Below are 15,622 nucleotides of genomic sequence, written 5' to 3' on the forward strand. Positions count from 1 at the left end.
GAGTTTATCTGCTAAATACTTGTTGTAGTCCTGTAGAGTCTCTCTTGTTCTGGATTTAATAGTTGTAACCCTGAGTTTCATCTATTTATTATGTTCTTCTGTTCTCTGTATTTTTCTCCTAAACTGGAAGTTCAGTTTGTAGTATTGACTATGATTGACAATCCTCCCCCCACCTCCACAGGAATTCTCCTGGTGGTGAAATTTCCATATATAAATGAAGAAATAGCTTATATAAATTCACTTATTTAAACATATTTCTCTAACTCCAGACTCTTTTTTTTCTAACTACTCTACTAGGAGAGAAGCTGAGTTTTGGTTTTAGATGTTTAATTTGTATGACATTTTGTATAGAAATAGATATTCTCATATCTTACAGGCATTAGAATTTTTGTTGGTTAGTGTTACCTCACAGAAAATATACCAGCAATTCTTTTTTTTTCAAAGTTTATTAAATTATGAAAGTTTCCATTTCCGCCCCTCCTCCCAACACCCTCCCACTCACCCCCCCCCCCCCCCGCTCCTCCCTCTCCATCCCTAAGAGCAGTCAGGGCTTCCAGCCCTGTGGGAAGTTCAAGTTCCTCCCCCCTCCCTCCAGGTCCAGGAAGGTGAGTATCCAAACGGACTGGATCCCAAAAATCCAGTGTATGCAGAGGAAACAAGTCCCAGTGTCATTGTCAATGGCTTTTCAGAAAGGCTCCGGGCCAGCCACATTCAGAGAGTCCGGCCACATTCAGAAAATCTGGTTGGATCACATGCTCGTTCAGTCCCAGTCCAACTTATACCAGCAATTCTTATATCCAAACTCCTACCCTAATATTATAAATTAAGCTTGTAAGCCTTTTCAAAGTAAGTTTTGTTTTATTTAGTTGTGCTTTGAATTGTGGGATATCTTACAAGGATACTCACTGTTTTTGTCTTCAAGATAAAATTTAGGTAAGACATATCAAGTATAGATCTTTACCAGACATATTTAGTTGACCATTGGTTATGAAGAATGTCAGACTTGACAGTCTTGCAAGTGTCAGTTCCTTAAAGGCAGTTGTGTGACTTACAGCAATGTCAAAATATCCCTAGTGTTTTAAGTGAAAAAGGTTCTATATTCATTTTGCTTTGGTTTATAATGTGTGTTCACCTTTTATGAACATAGATTCAGAGTTGCCCTGTTCTCTTCCAGGTTGTGAAGCTCTCTGAAATTGTGACCTTAGCTAAAGCAGCCCACGTGGATGTGAAGTTTCAGTTGCCAATCTGAGTGAGAACTTGGAGGCTGGCTGACAGTGTTAATGGCTGTAGCTCTTTACTATACTGTGGTCTCTGCTGTTGTCCCTTTCCTTTTCAGTGTGTGGGGAATGTCATCGCCCACGTAGCGCCTCACGAACCTTTGAAAGCATTTTGTCTGTGTTTGAGTCTGCTGCTCAGAATGGACTGTTTATATAAAGAATGTACGATGCAAATTGCTGGTTTCTTTTGTTTCAGCCATCTTTTTTGCTTCCTCTACAGAACATCACTTGCGGTATGCCTATTTTATGTTGTTGGATACAAAGTTCTTCATTGCTAAGAGTCCTATAAATAAAATAACTAACTACAAAGATAAAGCTTTATTCTTTAGTATGAAAGTATATCTAATAACTGCCTCATTAGAACAGTGGTGTGTGAAAACAATGTTTTATATAAGAACTATTTATCTTCAGCATCAATATCTTAAATGTATCAATCATTATTTATACGCAGAACTTTGAAGCACTCCTCAGAATATTATCTAAGTATTTTAGAGAAGTAATTTGTTGATTATTTGAACATCGTTTTAATCATTACAAGACAATGATAACTGCAAGTCTTCATGTTTCTGCAGGTAAACAAACACCTGCAGGGTTATCAACCTAAATCTTAAGACATAAATAAAGAACTTGGTGGGCAAAATTAAGATTGCCAATTTAAGTTAATAAAAGTTTCCCAATGTAATTTGGTGTAGTCTATTGTTTCTTTCTTTTGAAATAGCAGTTATAGGTGATCATGTTAGTAAGTAAGGAGCCCATTTGTAGATTGTACGGCTGTACATGACAGTACACACATGTCTAAAGCTTTCTGTGGAGGATTCAGTAGAATTCTGTTCACAGGCATACTTTCTAATACGTATCGTTACTACTTTTTATGTGTATGTTTGTATCTTTGAATTTGGGGCGGGTATGTGGGATGCCTTTTTCTTTATAGCCCTCTCTATCTCTTACTTAAAAAGCCCATTTTAATACTGAAAATCTCTAGTGATAGTTAAGTTATAGTCATACACACTGCAGTAGTTTCTGTGGAGACTAAACAAATTTTAAGTATTCGTGTGGTTACACGGATGATTTTGAGGTTTGAATTTGTGACCTCCTGTGTCAGGCAAACACTTGGCTACTGAGTTACATTACTAATCCTAATTTTGCCTCTTAATTGGCTTGGTAGATACTTAAATCTCCTTGATTATATTACTTTTAGCATATGCACATAGCCAGGAGGGAAAAGCAAAAGCAAAATCAGTGCTCAGGCAGCATGCGAAGCTGTTGATATTTTGGTGACATATTTCTATCTGGCAAAGAAATGTATTTGGAAGAAAATTTAAATACCAACTATAAACGTTACGCGGGGGCCAAGTGTAAAGAATTGCAGTGAGAACCACACGTGCTTCTGTGCGGACAGGAGTGAGAGATGTGTGTGGAAGTCAGTTTTCAGGCGTCAGTAATTTGTAGTGTAAAATATAAAACTTAAGGTTTGAGTTTAAAGAGTTGAAAACAACAGACAGTAAGTAGTGTTGACTTAGAAATTGGTTCTCAAGTGACTCCAAAGAGCTGGGATTCCAAAGCCGTGTGCACGACTGTCAGGATCGGTCCACTCAGTGTGTCCATGGTGACACGGAGGGGCTGAGATAAGGAAGCCAGGAGTTCCCGGAAATCAGGGGTGCTTTGCTGACTAACATTTGTACTCATATAGGAGGATCTCTGTCGGGTGGAGCCAGATCATTCATTGTGGTCTGCATGATCAGTACCAGAATTACCTAGAAAGACCTTCTCTCAAGGGGAAAAATAATCCTTTTGCTTTTTAAATTTTATTTTTTAATTAGTGTATAAGTAGTGGGCTTCTGTAAGGCTTTTAAATACATCCTTAGTCTTGGTTTAAAAAAAAACCCTCACATGCAAAATTCAAGATGTCATTGTTTTGTACCACTGAGTTAAACTCTAGAGTGTATATGTGCCACACTTTCTTTATCCATTCTTCTATTGAGGGGCACCTAGGTTGTTTCCAGGTTCTGGCTATTACAAGTAGTGCTGCTATGAACATAGTTGAACAAATGCTTTTGTAATATGATTGGGTATCTCTTGGGTATATTCCCAAGAGTGGAATTGCTGGGTCCTGAGGTAGGTTGACTTCCAGTTTCCTGAGAAACCGCCACACTGATTTCCATAGTGGTTGCACAAGTTTACATTCCCACCAACAATGGATGAGTGTTCCCCTTACTCCACATCCTCTCCAGCATAGGATATCATTGGTGTTTTTAGTTTTAGCTGTTCTGACAGTTGTAAGATGGTATCTCAAAGTTGTTTTGATTTACATTTCCCTGTTTGCTAAGGAGGTCATGGGTTTTGATTCTGCTGCATGGACTGGCTTTGTGGGAGTCTGGTCTGTTTGGATGCTCACCTTCCTAGACCTGGATGGAGGGGGGAGGACCTTGGACTTCCCACGGGGCTGGGAACCGTGACTGCTCTTAGGACTGGAGAGGGAAGGGGAGGGGGAGTGGGAGGAGGAGAAAGGAAGTGGGAGGTGGTAGAAATTTTTAATAATAATAATAAAAAGAAACCCCTCTCCACTCCCTTCCCCGACCCTGCCTAATCCCCACTTAAAGCTCTATGTACCTGGTTTCCTATTGCATGGATTCTGTTTTCTCCTCCATTGATGCCCCTCCCACCTCGTTTCCTGACTCTCCAGACACTCTAGGTTAAACCCACAAGTCTAAAATGTCAAAGCTGGGCCTTGGTTAGTTCTTATTTAGTGGATTTTCCAGTTTATTTAATTTTCCTGAAAATTTCCCAGTTTCATTTTTCCTTGCAGCTGGTGATGATTCTGCTCCGTCCATGCACCATACTTTACTTATTCATCAGTTGGTGGATATCTAGGCCGGTTCAGTTTCCTGTCTAGTTAGTAGCACAGCAGAGAATGTGGCTGTGCAGTATCTGTGTACAAGCTGGATGTGGAGTCCTTTGGATGCATGTTCAGAAATGGTATAGCTGGATGTTCTTGTGTTAGCCTCTTGAGGAGCTTCCACACTGGTTCTACGGGCTGTATTATTAATTTACACTCCCATCAACAGAGGCCATGTGTCCCTTTTCCCCACATCCTGACTAACATTTGGTCACCATTCTGAGTGGCGTGAGGTCAAGATAGTTTTATTTCCCTGATGGCTGAATATTTAAATCATTGCTTAACATTAAGAAGAGAAAGTCCTGTTAGCCATTTTTATTTCTTTTGAGAATCTGTTCAGTCCCCTACTCCACATCCCTTAAAATTGGGTTATTTTCTATATTTTTAATTCTTTAAGCTATTTGCACATTGGTGTATAGCTGTCAAGGATTTTCTCACATTCTCTGGGCTGCCTCTTCATTTATTGACTGCGTTACAATTTCATCAGGTCTTGTTTGCTGACTATTGACTTTATTTTCTGTGTGATCAGTCTTCTTTAGAAAGATCTTCCCTTCCCTGTGCCTAGACTTGAAGTGGATTCCTGTGCTTCTATCAGTTGCAGGGTAAAGGGTCTTATGTTGAGGCTCCTAATCCATTGTGGAGGTTGAGAGATTAGGATCTAGTTTCATTCTACATGTAGAAAACCAGTTTCCCCAGCTCCATTTGTGGCGGATGCTGGTTTCTCCAGTGTGTATTTTTGGCATCTTAGTAAAAAATCAGGAGGCTGTAGGTTCATGGGCTTCTCTCTGGGCCCTCAGCTCTATTCCCCTGATCTTCGTGTCTGGTTTTGTGACAGTACCATGCTGGTTTTTTGTCTGTTTGTTTACTATGACTCTGTAGTAGATTTGGAATCAGAATGGTGATATCATGAGCATTGTTTTTGTTTAGGATTTCTTTAGCTATCTAGAGACTTTTATGCTTTTAAACATGAATTAAAAGATTGTTTTTTTTCTGTTTCTGTGGAGTATGTCTCTAGAGTTTTGAATGGGGTTGTGTTGAACTGTAGATCATTTTTGGTAGCATGGCCGTGATCACACTACTAATCTCTCAATTCATGAGCCTAAGAGGTCTTTCCATCCTCTAGTGTCTTCCTTAGTTTCTTCATTATTAAAGCATTGAAGTGTTCATTGTAGGTCTTTCTCCCAAGATTATTGGTTTGTCTTTTGGTAATTGTGAACAGATTTCTTTCTCAGTATACTTGTCCTTGGTGTATAGGAAGACTGTTGATTTTTCTATGTTAATTTTCTATCTTGCCAACTTGCTGAAAGTGTTGATCAGTTCTAAGTTTTCTGGTAGACTCTCTAGTGTCTTGTGTATAGAATTATGTATGTAAATATAGGTGGTTTTATTTCTTCTTCTGTGTATCGTATTCCTTTTGATTTTTTCTCATTGCTCTAGCTGAGACTTGCAGAATAAGAGTGGAAAGAGTGGGCACTTTGTCTTATTCCTGATTTCAGTAAAAATGCTGTGAGTTACCCTCTATTCCGCCTCTCAACCTGTGGGTCGTGACCCCCAGGGGATCAAATTACATTTCATAGGAATCACTCAAGATCATTGGAAAACACAGATATTTACGACTTATAACTAACAAATTTATAGTTATGAAGTGCAACAAGAATTTTGTTTGAGGTCACTACAGCATGAGGAGCTGTATGGAAGAGTCATAGAATTAGGAAGGTTGAGACCATTGCTTCTATTTCATTTAATATAATATTGGCTATAGGCTTGCTATGTATAACCTTCAATATGTTGAAGTGTGTTCCTCCTCCTTGAGTTTCTTTAGTACTTTTAACATGGAGCAGTGTTGGATTTTGTCAGAAGCCTTTCCTGCATCTACTCATGACCCTGATTTCTGTTCTTGAGACAGTTCATCTAATTTACTGATTCATGCATATGAACTATCTCTGTGTTTCTGGACTAAGGCCACCTTGATCATGGTAAATGATGTGTTTTTACTTCTCTTGGCAAGTATTTTGTTAATTTTTGTCTGCTTTTCTTTATTATAAGCATTTTGAGGATGTTGAAGATCTGGTAAAATTTACCAGTGAATATATCAGAGCCTAGGATTTTTTTAGTTGAGAAATTTTTAATTATGGCTTCAATATCACTGCTTGTTATAGACCTGTTTAAATGTTTTTCTTATGTTAGTCTAATGTTAGTAGATCATATACATCTAGAAATTCATCCCCTTCTTTCATTTAGTGGAATATAGTTTTTTAGGTAAGATCTGATGGCTGGGCCTGGAGAGATGACTCAGGAGTTAAGAGCACTGGCTGCTCTTCCAGAGGTCCTGAGTTTGATTCCCAGCAACCACATGGTGTCTCACAACCATCCATACAGAGATCTGGTGCCCTTGTTTGGCCTGCAGATATATGTACAGGCAGAATGTTATATACATAAGTAAATCTTTATAAGAAAAAACTGAAAAAAAGTCTGATGGCTTTTTCAATTTCATTGGTATCTTGTATGACCCCAGTTTTCTCCAGTAAATTCAAGTGTGTTTAGTTTGGCTAAGAGTCTATCTTATTTATTTGCCTTTTCAAAGACTTCTTTATTTCATTGATTCTTTTTGCCTTGTTACTTTGTTTCCATATCCATTCATTCCTACTCTGGTCGGTCCTAGGAAGCTCTTTCTCTTGTTGTTTTTCCAGACCCTGAAGGTTAACCATTATATTAGTTACTCTTTTCTGTTGATGTAATAGATATGACCAAAAGCAGCTTTGGCTTACCGGTCCAGACAGGGTGTGGGTAATGGCAAAGACGGCATGGCAGCAGGTGGCTGGAGCAGGAAGCTGACAGATCACAAAGAACAAGAAGTAGAATAAGGCAGTAACCCCCCCTCCCCAAGCCCATCCCTACTGACATACAAGGCTCTGCATCCTAACGCTTCCATAACTTCCCCAAACAGTGCTGCCAGCTGCAGACCAAGTGTTAAAATACTTGAGTTTATGAGGGACATTTCTCATTCCAGCTGCTACAGTCATTCAGTTATTTGTTTGGGAGCTCTGTGATTTCTTAATGTACACTTAGAGCCAAAATAAAAATCATCCAGGACTGCTTTCAGTGTATCTCAGAGGTTATTTTGTGTTTTCATTTTCATGTGAGTTTAGGAATGTTTTTATTTTCTTCTTGGTTTCTTTAAGGACACACCCACTGTTCAGTAGTGTGTTGTTCAATCTCCATGGCTTTGTGTGTACATTAAGTTTGCTTTTCTTATTATTTGTTAAGACTTGCTTTGTTTCCTCATATATGATCTATTTTATAGAAAGTTTTGTGAGCTGTTGAGAAAAATTCTTCATATTTAGATGGGATGTTCTGTAGAAATCTGTTAGATCCATTTGATCTTTGATGTAATTTCAGGTAGTTTTCTTTTTTGTGAGGATGACCTATCTGTTGGTGAGAGTGGTATATTATACTGAAGTCGCTATTTCTGTGCTGGGGTGAATCTGTTGCTTTAAGTCTTGTAGTGTGTACTTTATGAAATTGGCTATATCTGCATTTGGTCCGTATATATTTAGGATTTTAGTGTCATCTTGATGGAGTGTGCCTTTCATTGGTATGAAGTAGCCTTCATTATCTTTTCTCACTAGTTTTGGTTTATAGTCTTTTTTCAGATATTGAACGGTGACACTGGCTTGTTCCCTAGGTCTGCTGGTTGGAACACCTTTTTTATGTCTTTTGTGGTGAGATGTGTTTCGTGGAGGCAACAAAGAGTTCTTGCTTTTTTTATCTTCCGACTTGTATTGGGGTTCTCTGGAATGAACATATATATGGGATTTATTAGAGTGGCTTACCAGCTGTGGTCCGGCTAGTCCAATAATGGCTGTCTCCCAACAAAAGTCAAGCATACAGTAGTTGACTGGGCAGTGGTGGTGCATGCCTTTCATCCCAGGACTTGGGAGGCAGAGGCAGGTGGATCTCACTGTGTTCAAGGTCAGCCTGGTCTACAGAGCTAGTTCCAGGACATCTAGAGCTTTTACACAGAGAAATCCTATCTATCTTGGGGTGGGGGGAGTAGTTGTTCCATCCATGAGACCGGATGTCTTAGCTGCTTTTTGGCCTATGTTGGAGTCCTGGAAAATTGGTTCTAATAGCAGCGAAGGAATGTCCCAGCAGTGGGCTAGATGAAGTTGCCAGCGAGAGTGAGGGCAAGCAGACAGAAACAAAACAAAACAAAACCCCTAAACAAACAAAAATCCCAAATTGCTTCCTTCTTTGATATTTGGTGTGCTGGGCTAGTTGCATTTTATTGACTCCAGGTGTAGCTGAAGGAGCCAAGGTCTCTATTTCTCAGCCCTCTATCCCCAACAGCCACATTCACCTTGGCAACCTATTTGGGATTTCCGTGACCCTGACCAAGGTCCAGATGCATTAACCAAAATAATGTTTGTATCAATGAAACATAAACTAAAATAACTGATGAAAGTATAAATCAGAGTGAATTGTTGTGTGGAGTAACTGCTCTGTTCTGCTGAAACAGATCATTCATTGATGTAGTCGTGGTCTGTGTGGGTTTTGGCTTTAAAAACGCTGTACCCCCGACTTTGGCGCCAAGAGTCTTTCTGAGACACTGGTCAAGAGCAGGTCGCCAGTCTTACACTCTGATGGGGTCTCAGTGTCTCTCCTGGATTATTTCATAGTCAAGTTGGCCACCAAGATCAGCCGCCACACTACCGCACCTTTTGATTGGGGGATATTGAGGCCGTTAATACTCAGAGTTGTCCCTGAAAAATATATTCAGTTCCTATCATTTTATTGATTCTGTAGTTATCTTTCCTCTCTCACTTGACTATTTTAGCATCGTTTATTATTTCTTGTGGCCTTGTGGGTGGTTTTTGCTTTTTGTTTTCCAACCTCAAAGATTCCTTCAAATACCTTCTGTAGAGCTGGCTTAGTGGTCATAATTCCTCTAGTGTTTTTTTTTTTTTAAATCATGAAAAGCTTTTATTTTTCCTTCAGTTCTGACAGATGACTTTGCTGGGTGTAGCAGTCTGGGTTGGCAACTGTTGTCTTTAGATTGTGAGATACATGGTTAGAAGCCCCTTTGGCTTTTAAAGGTTCTGTTGAGGAATAGGCTGTTATTCTGATAGCCCTGCCTTTATATGTGATTTGGCATTTCTGTCTTGCAGCTCTCAGCATGTGTCCCTCGCTCTGTCCATTTAGTGCTTTGACTGTGATACGGAAAAGGGGCCTGGTCTGCTTGGTGCCCTAATGTCTGGACTGGCGTCTCCTCCCAGCACTCTACTATGTTTTAATATTACTGTTTCTCTGTTGGAATTCTCAGTGTCCTGATGAGAGCGTAGCTAGCTGATGAGACAGCAAGAGGAGAAGCCAGCCACACCCATTCAGATTGTGGAGCACTTTTCTTCCGAGATAAAGCCCTTCAGAGAAGCTTGCTAAGGCACAGGATGGTTTAAACTGTTGCTTCTCAACCTGTAGGTCACAACCCCTTGGTGAGGCTTGAATGACCATTTCACAGGGGTCGCCTGAGGCTGTCAGAAAACAGATATTTACATTACAATTCATAACAGTAGCAAAATTACAGTTATGAAGTAGCAATGAAAAGAGTTAGGGTTGGAGGTCACCACAACATGAGGAACTGTATTAAAGGGTCTCAGGAAGGTTGAGAACTGGGGTACTAAGGGGAGGTAAAACATTCTGCAGGGAAGCTCAGGAAGTAAATAACCCGAAGGGCTCTGATGAAACTGACCACCTAGGTTCCTCTCTCCTCCCCAAATGTGTGTAACCTGTAAGGACTGCCAAGAGACCCTCAGATCAGCCGAGCTGCCTAGAAGAGGCTCAGACCAGCTGAGCCAGGACACCCTCCCACCTGTGAGCTGCCTCAGGCTGTGTGATGCATTGCAGGTTTCCAGCTTTTGTGAGCCAGCACCCATTGCCGGGGTGAGCTTTTGGTGATGTACCTGTTTTTGAGTCATTTCTGCTCCCATTAATTAACCCCAATAAGACTCATTTGTTTGCCAAGTTGAATTTGGGTGGCGTCTTCACTGTGATCTATCATCAGCTTGTGAGCCGCGGTGAGCAGACTTGTGTGTGTGTCTCCAGCAATCATGGAACACAGCACTCGTGAGGATTTTCATGTTTCGGGCTGAAAAACACTCTGACGTTTTACACGAAACAGTAACCACCCACACCCAGTAGTGCTCTGTAAGTTTTAGTAACCGGTTTGAATGATAAATTTTCAAAAATTTAGAACTTAAAATTTGAATGTCGTGACCTCATTCTTTGGTAAAATAAAAGTTGTTACCGGAAAATGAAGTGTCACACAAAGTAATCAGTCCCCTTTAATTAATTTTGATGCAACACCATAAGATGCCCTTTTAGATTGTTACAAATGTTTCCAAATGCTCAGCTATTCATGACCATCACCAGTCCATAGATCATGTTTTCCGCAGAGCCAAGAATAGCTCCGTCCCCGTTGGTGAGAAGCGTGTCAACACTGGAAGTGCAGGTCAGCTGTAAGAAAATCCTCAGGAGAGGAGAGCGGCTGCTCAGCCTCATGTGACTCGGGGTTTGTGAATCTCCATAGCGGTCGCTTTAGTCACAAAGCCCTGGAGTCTCATCACCCCCAGCACAGTGGCAAGTCAGTAAGCGTAAGCTGGGGAATGAACACGTTCATTCATCTGTCCATGTAAAACGGCCCTTGTCTCCGAGGGGAAGAGATGGTTTATTTTTGGGCTAAGTAATGAGTGATCATAGCCCACAAATTCAGGTTTTTCCATGTTCTGAAGTGGATTCAAGTTCATCGTATAGTTACAGAATAGTCACCAGGCACTTCTCAAATGCGTTGGTGGGAGGGGCTGGGCTAGTTTGGGTTGGTGGAAGTGAGTGGCCTGTTAATGCCTTCCAAAAAGACCTTGGACTACCTGGTAGTCCAAGGGTGTTACGTCAGACGTAAAAATGAGAGTGAAGGACTTTAATGGGTTTGAAATAAAGATAACTTGGTTATGGATCTGCAACGTCCCAACTACACAGCAATCCCGAAGCTTTAATCAGTCAACCTTGTAGACCCTTTAGCTTAAGTATGGCTTCCCCATCCATACTCCTGGGAAATTCACTTCCCAGATGTCCAGTAGGAATTGATCTGTTGAGACCAGTCAAGTAGTTGAGGGTAATTGTTCTAGGTTGGCAGGATGAATACGTGGAAAGGAAACCAGAGGCAAACTATGACTGTTCTTGATTAGTTCCAAAGCATAAATGCATCTCTCTCTCTCTCTCTCTCTCTCTCTCTCTCTCTCTCTCTCTCTCTCTCTCTCTCTCCACAATTTGTGTTACATAGTGTTGAGGGAAGCAAGTATCATTTCAAAAAAATATAGCTGTTTTGGTAAATGAGACTAAAAAACCAAAAACCTACTAGGAAGCTGTAAAAAAAAAAAGCATAAAAAAAAACAAACGAAAACCACCTGTGCTGCCGGGCTAGCATTCTGCTGGTCTCTGCAGAAGCACAGTGCTGTGCTAAGGCTAGCCTTGGAACTGCAGAGCCATAGTCTTTATGAGTGCCTCTGCCTGAAGGCGTAAGTCACAGACAATCCCACACCAGTTTGGAATTATGATTAATAGAATGGTTATTTATTCAAAGGGGAAAAAACTTACAGATTACCGTCCCAGACAACAGCCCCTCCGCGCGAACAGGAAAGGAGTCCAGGGGCCGGAAATGGAGCCGGAAGACAAAGAGAGAGTGGAGGACAGCCGCTGCTTTTTTTAAAGGGAGAGACCACGCCCCAATGGGCTGGTAACTCAGCGGCGATTGGCTGAAGGAGCTGAAGGAACTCCCACAGCATCTCCCCCTTTTGTTTAAGTAAGAGAGTTCTAAGCCTACTACGCAATTATATACAATAAGTACAAACCTACGAAATTATATACAATAAATACAAATATCCTATTCTAACTAGCTTAAGTCTTGTATAACAAATAACTTGGCCAAGTCATGAAAGGAAAGTAACTACATTTATATAATCTTCAATCCCATCGAAGATCTGAGAAGGGAAATAATGTTATCTGAGTAATTAGGAAGTGCAATCAAACAACTTCCAGAACATGTACCAAATCGCAGAGACAACTGGCTACCTGGACAAACACCCAAAGTCACATTTGCAGCGTTGAAGCAACCAACTTTGGCTAAGGCCTGATGTAACTGACATACCATTTTCAAAGGCAAGAAACTTCAAAACTATCTTACCCTGTCTTGGCAGGATATGACAGTCTTGTTTTATCCATTTACGGATATTCTGTAACTCTGTCAGTAGTTGAGGTATGAGCATTTCTTTACCCAAAGGCCAGTTCTGCCAAGAAGAAAGGCTCCAGGTGGAGTGTCTTTGGTGCTCAACATTCTCTCGGGCATAGATCAGTGTTGCCAGGAGTGATTGTGTCTCCCTACCATAGAACTCTGAATTAGATTAAAGGCCATTTTCTACAGCTCTTTGAAGAGGTTGAAGATTATCTATCTATACTGAATATAATCTCTATATATCTAAAGAACCTGATTAGTCTAATTATAAATGACAAACTTAGATGACTGTTGATCTATATAATTCTCAATATCTATCTAACTTAAAGACTGAGATAATAAACAAGTGTGCAATAAATGAGGACAATGAGACCTCCAAATATAAACAATGTGCAAGTATAAGTATACATTGCAATATGGTAAATATATATCAATACATAAACAATATATAAGTATCTTAATCAGAGGTAGAAGTGTACAATGCAATATGGTAAATATACATATATCAATACAATATATATATACAAATACATAAAAATGTTTTAAACAGAAGTAGAAGCATGAAGCATGCATGCATAAAATAGTCAACATAATTTAACTTTGTATCAATATATAAGAATCGATACCAATATGTTTGTCTAAAAGCAATAACTCACAAGTACAAATCTATTTATCCCATAATCCAATTATCCCTCCTTTTTTTTTTTTTTTTTTTAAGATTCCTGTGCTTATAAAATTCCTCCCCCAACCCTCAACCGTATACTAATTATAACCAACCCCTAAATGATGTCCCTAAACCCAAGGACAAACTTTATTGGGAGAGGGGACGTCGTTCTCTAGAATTACTTCCAGCTGTCATGGGGGCGACGTTCTTTCTGGGGGATCCTGTGAAAGTAAAATGATGGTTAAATTTCAAGATCAATGTCTTTTAAAATTGCAAATAGTCTCTGAGTATTTTGTGGAGGTCTGGCCAGAATGTTGTACAAGATGTGCACCATTTCAGCACATTGGAACCGTCTTGTGCAGCTGGTACCCAAAACAGGTCTTGTAGTAGCGCTATCAGTATCATGACGTCATATCAACCAGGTGGAGTTGTTGTTATGGGGCCCCATCTTCTTCCTGGAAACTTCAAATGTCACTGTAGGAAAAACTCATTGTTCATTGTGGAAAACTTAAACATTAATTATATAGACATATACATGAATATCTATATTCAATGAGAGACATGATAGATATATTTAATGAAGGTATGATAGATATGAAGAAAAGTAAAGATGTTTTCTAAACTCATATTTCTTTCTGTCCCATATCATGGCTCTTGACATGAGACAGAAACTCCAGAAACTCTGGGTTTTTCTTTAAACAACAGGCTTGGAATTAGAGAGGGACTGAGCCAGAGTCCAACTCTAAAACCAGCTCTATAAATTTAGAAATATGATTTAGTATATGGTACTTACAGAACCTATTCAGTTTTCTTGATAGTCCCTATTGGGCCGTTATTTTCCATCTGTCAGTATTCAAATATCCAGGGTCCCTTGAACTTTTCAAAGATCAGTGTTTTCCTGTGGAGATAAGAACAGAACCCTGCCCCCATTCTATATGCTTTTCTTACCACCTGTATGGTTATCATCATTGTAGATGCTGTCATTTCTCCTTTCCAAGAGGTTTCTCCTCTTCAAATCGAACCTTTATTAATTTTGATGGTATCCACAATTTTTCTTCTCCTGTGGAAACAAGAGCAAAACCCCTTCCCCAACGTAGCACATCTCCTGGCTTCCATTGAGAGGTCAGCACGTCTTTGAAATAAACAGGTTGGTTTAGTTCAGAAGTTTTTTCCATTATCCAATGCCTCTCTGCTGCTGTTGTTCCTTTCTCATTAGCATTAAGAAAATTCAAGGTTAATAAAGCATTATGCAATCTATTTCTGGGGGTATCTTTCATCCCTTTCTGTTTGTTTAGCATATCCTTTATAGTACGATTTGATCTTTCTATAACTGCCTGACCTGTAGGATTATTTGGTATACCTGTAACGTGTTTTATATTATAATAAGCAAAGAAGCGTTTCATTTTCTTAGATACATATGCTGGACCATTGTCTGTCTTTATTTGTGCAGGTATACCCATGATGGCCATAACTTCCAATAAATGTGTGATTACCGAATCAGCCTTTTCTGAGCTCAGGGCAGTTGCCCATTGAAAACCTGAATACGTGTCTATGGTGTGGTGTACATATTTTAATTTACCAAATTCCATAAAGTGGAACACATCCATCTGCCAGATTTCATTCCTTTGAGTACCCTTTGGGTTACTCCCTGCAGGCAATGGTGTTTGATTATAGAAAGAACAAGTAGGACATCTCTTTATAATGTCCTTAGCTTGTTGCCATGTAATGGAAAACTCTTTCTTTAAGCCTTTACTATTGACATGATGTTTTTTATGAAATTCTGAGGCCTGCAGAACGCTTCCAATCAATAATTGGTCAATTTCAGCGTTACCTTGTGCTAGAGGCCCAGGCAGACCGGTATGGGACCGGATGTGTGTTATGTACATTGGACAAAGCCTATTCCTAATTATGTCCTGTACCTCGATAAACAATGAAGTCAACTCTGTGTCATCTGGTATGAATTCAGCGGTTTCAATATGCAAGATAACTCTTTCTGCATATTGTGAATCTGTAACTATATTAAGAGGTTCTTTAAAATCCCTTAGCACCATAAGAATGGCATATAATTCTGCCTTCTGGACAGAATTATAAGGGCTTTGTTCCACCTTACTCAATTCTTCTGATTTATAACCTGCTTTCCCTGATTTATTTGCATCGGTATAAAATGTCCGAGCTCCAGTTATTGGAGCATCACGTACAATTCTAGGAAGAATCCAAGAAGTTCTCTTTATGAGGTTAAGTCTATCACTTTTGGGATAGTTGCTGCTAATTTCTCCCAAAAAATTAGCACAAGCTCTTTGCCATGGTTCATTATCTTCCCATAACTTTCTTATTTCCTCAGTAGTAAAAGGCACTATAATTTCTGCTGGGTCTATACCTGCTAGTTGACGAAGTCTCAGTTTACCTTTTATAATTAATTCTGAAACCTTTTCTACATAAGTTTTTAATTTTTTACTTGGTTTATGAGGTATAAATATCCACTCTAAAATAATATCTTCCCT

At 39.6% G+C, this 15,622-nt stretch overlaps 1 protein-coding gene across 1 annotated transcript in view; it reads left to right on the plus strand.

Annotated features, from left to right (window-relative positions):
• The window catches only part of Sucla2 (succinate-CoA ligase ADP-forming subunit beta), a 38,491-nt gene extending 36,532 nt beyond the window's left edge, over positions 1-1,959 (plus strand). Inside the window, exon 11 of the mRNA XM_048421914.3 lies at positions 1,175-1,959. Coding sequence (XP_048277871.1) covers positions 1,175-1,249 — 75 coding nt within the window. The 3' untranslated portion in view covers positions 1,250-1,959. The remainder of the gene's footprint in view (positions 1-1,174) is intronic.
• Positions 1,960-15,622: the final 13,663 nt, after the last annotated feature.

The sequence above is a fragment of the Myodes glareolus genome, chromosome 12, assembly GCF_982192425.1.
Source record: "Myodes glareolus chromosome 12, mMyoGla1.1, whole genome shotgun sequence".
Taxonomy (NCBI): domain Eukaryota; kingdom Metazoa; phylum Chordata; class Mammalia; order Rodentia; family Cricetidae; genus Myodes; species Myodes glareolus.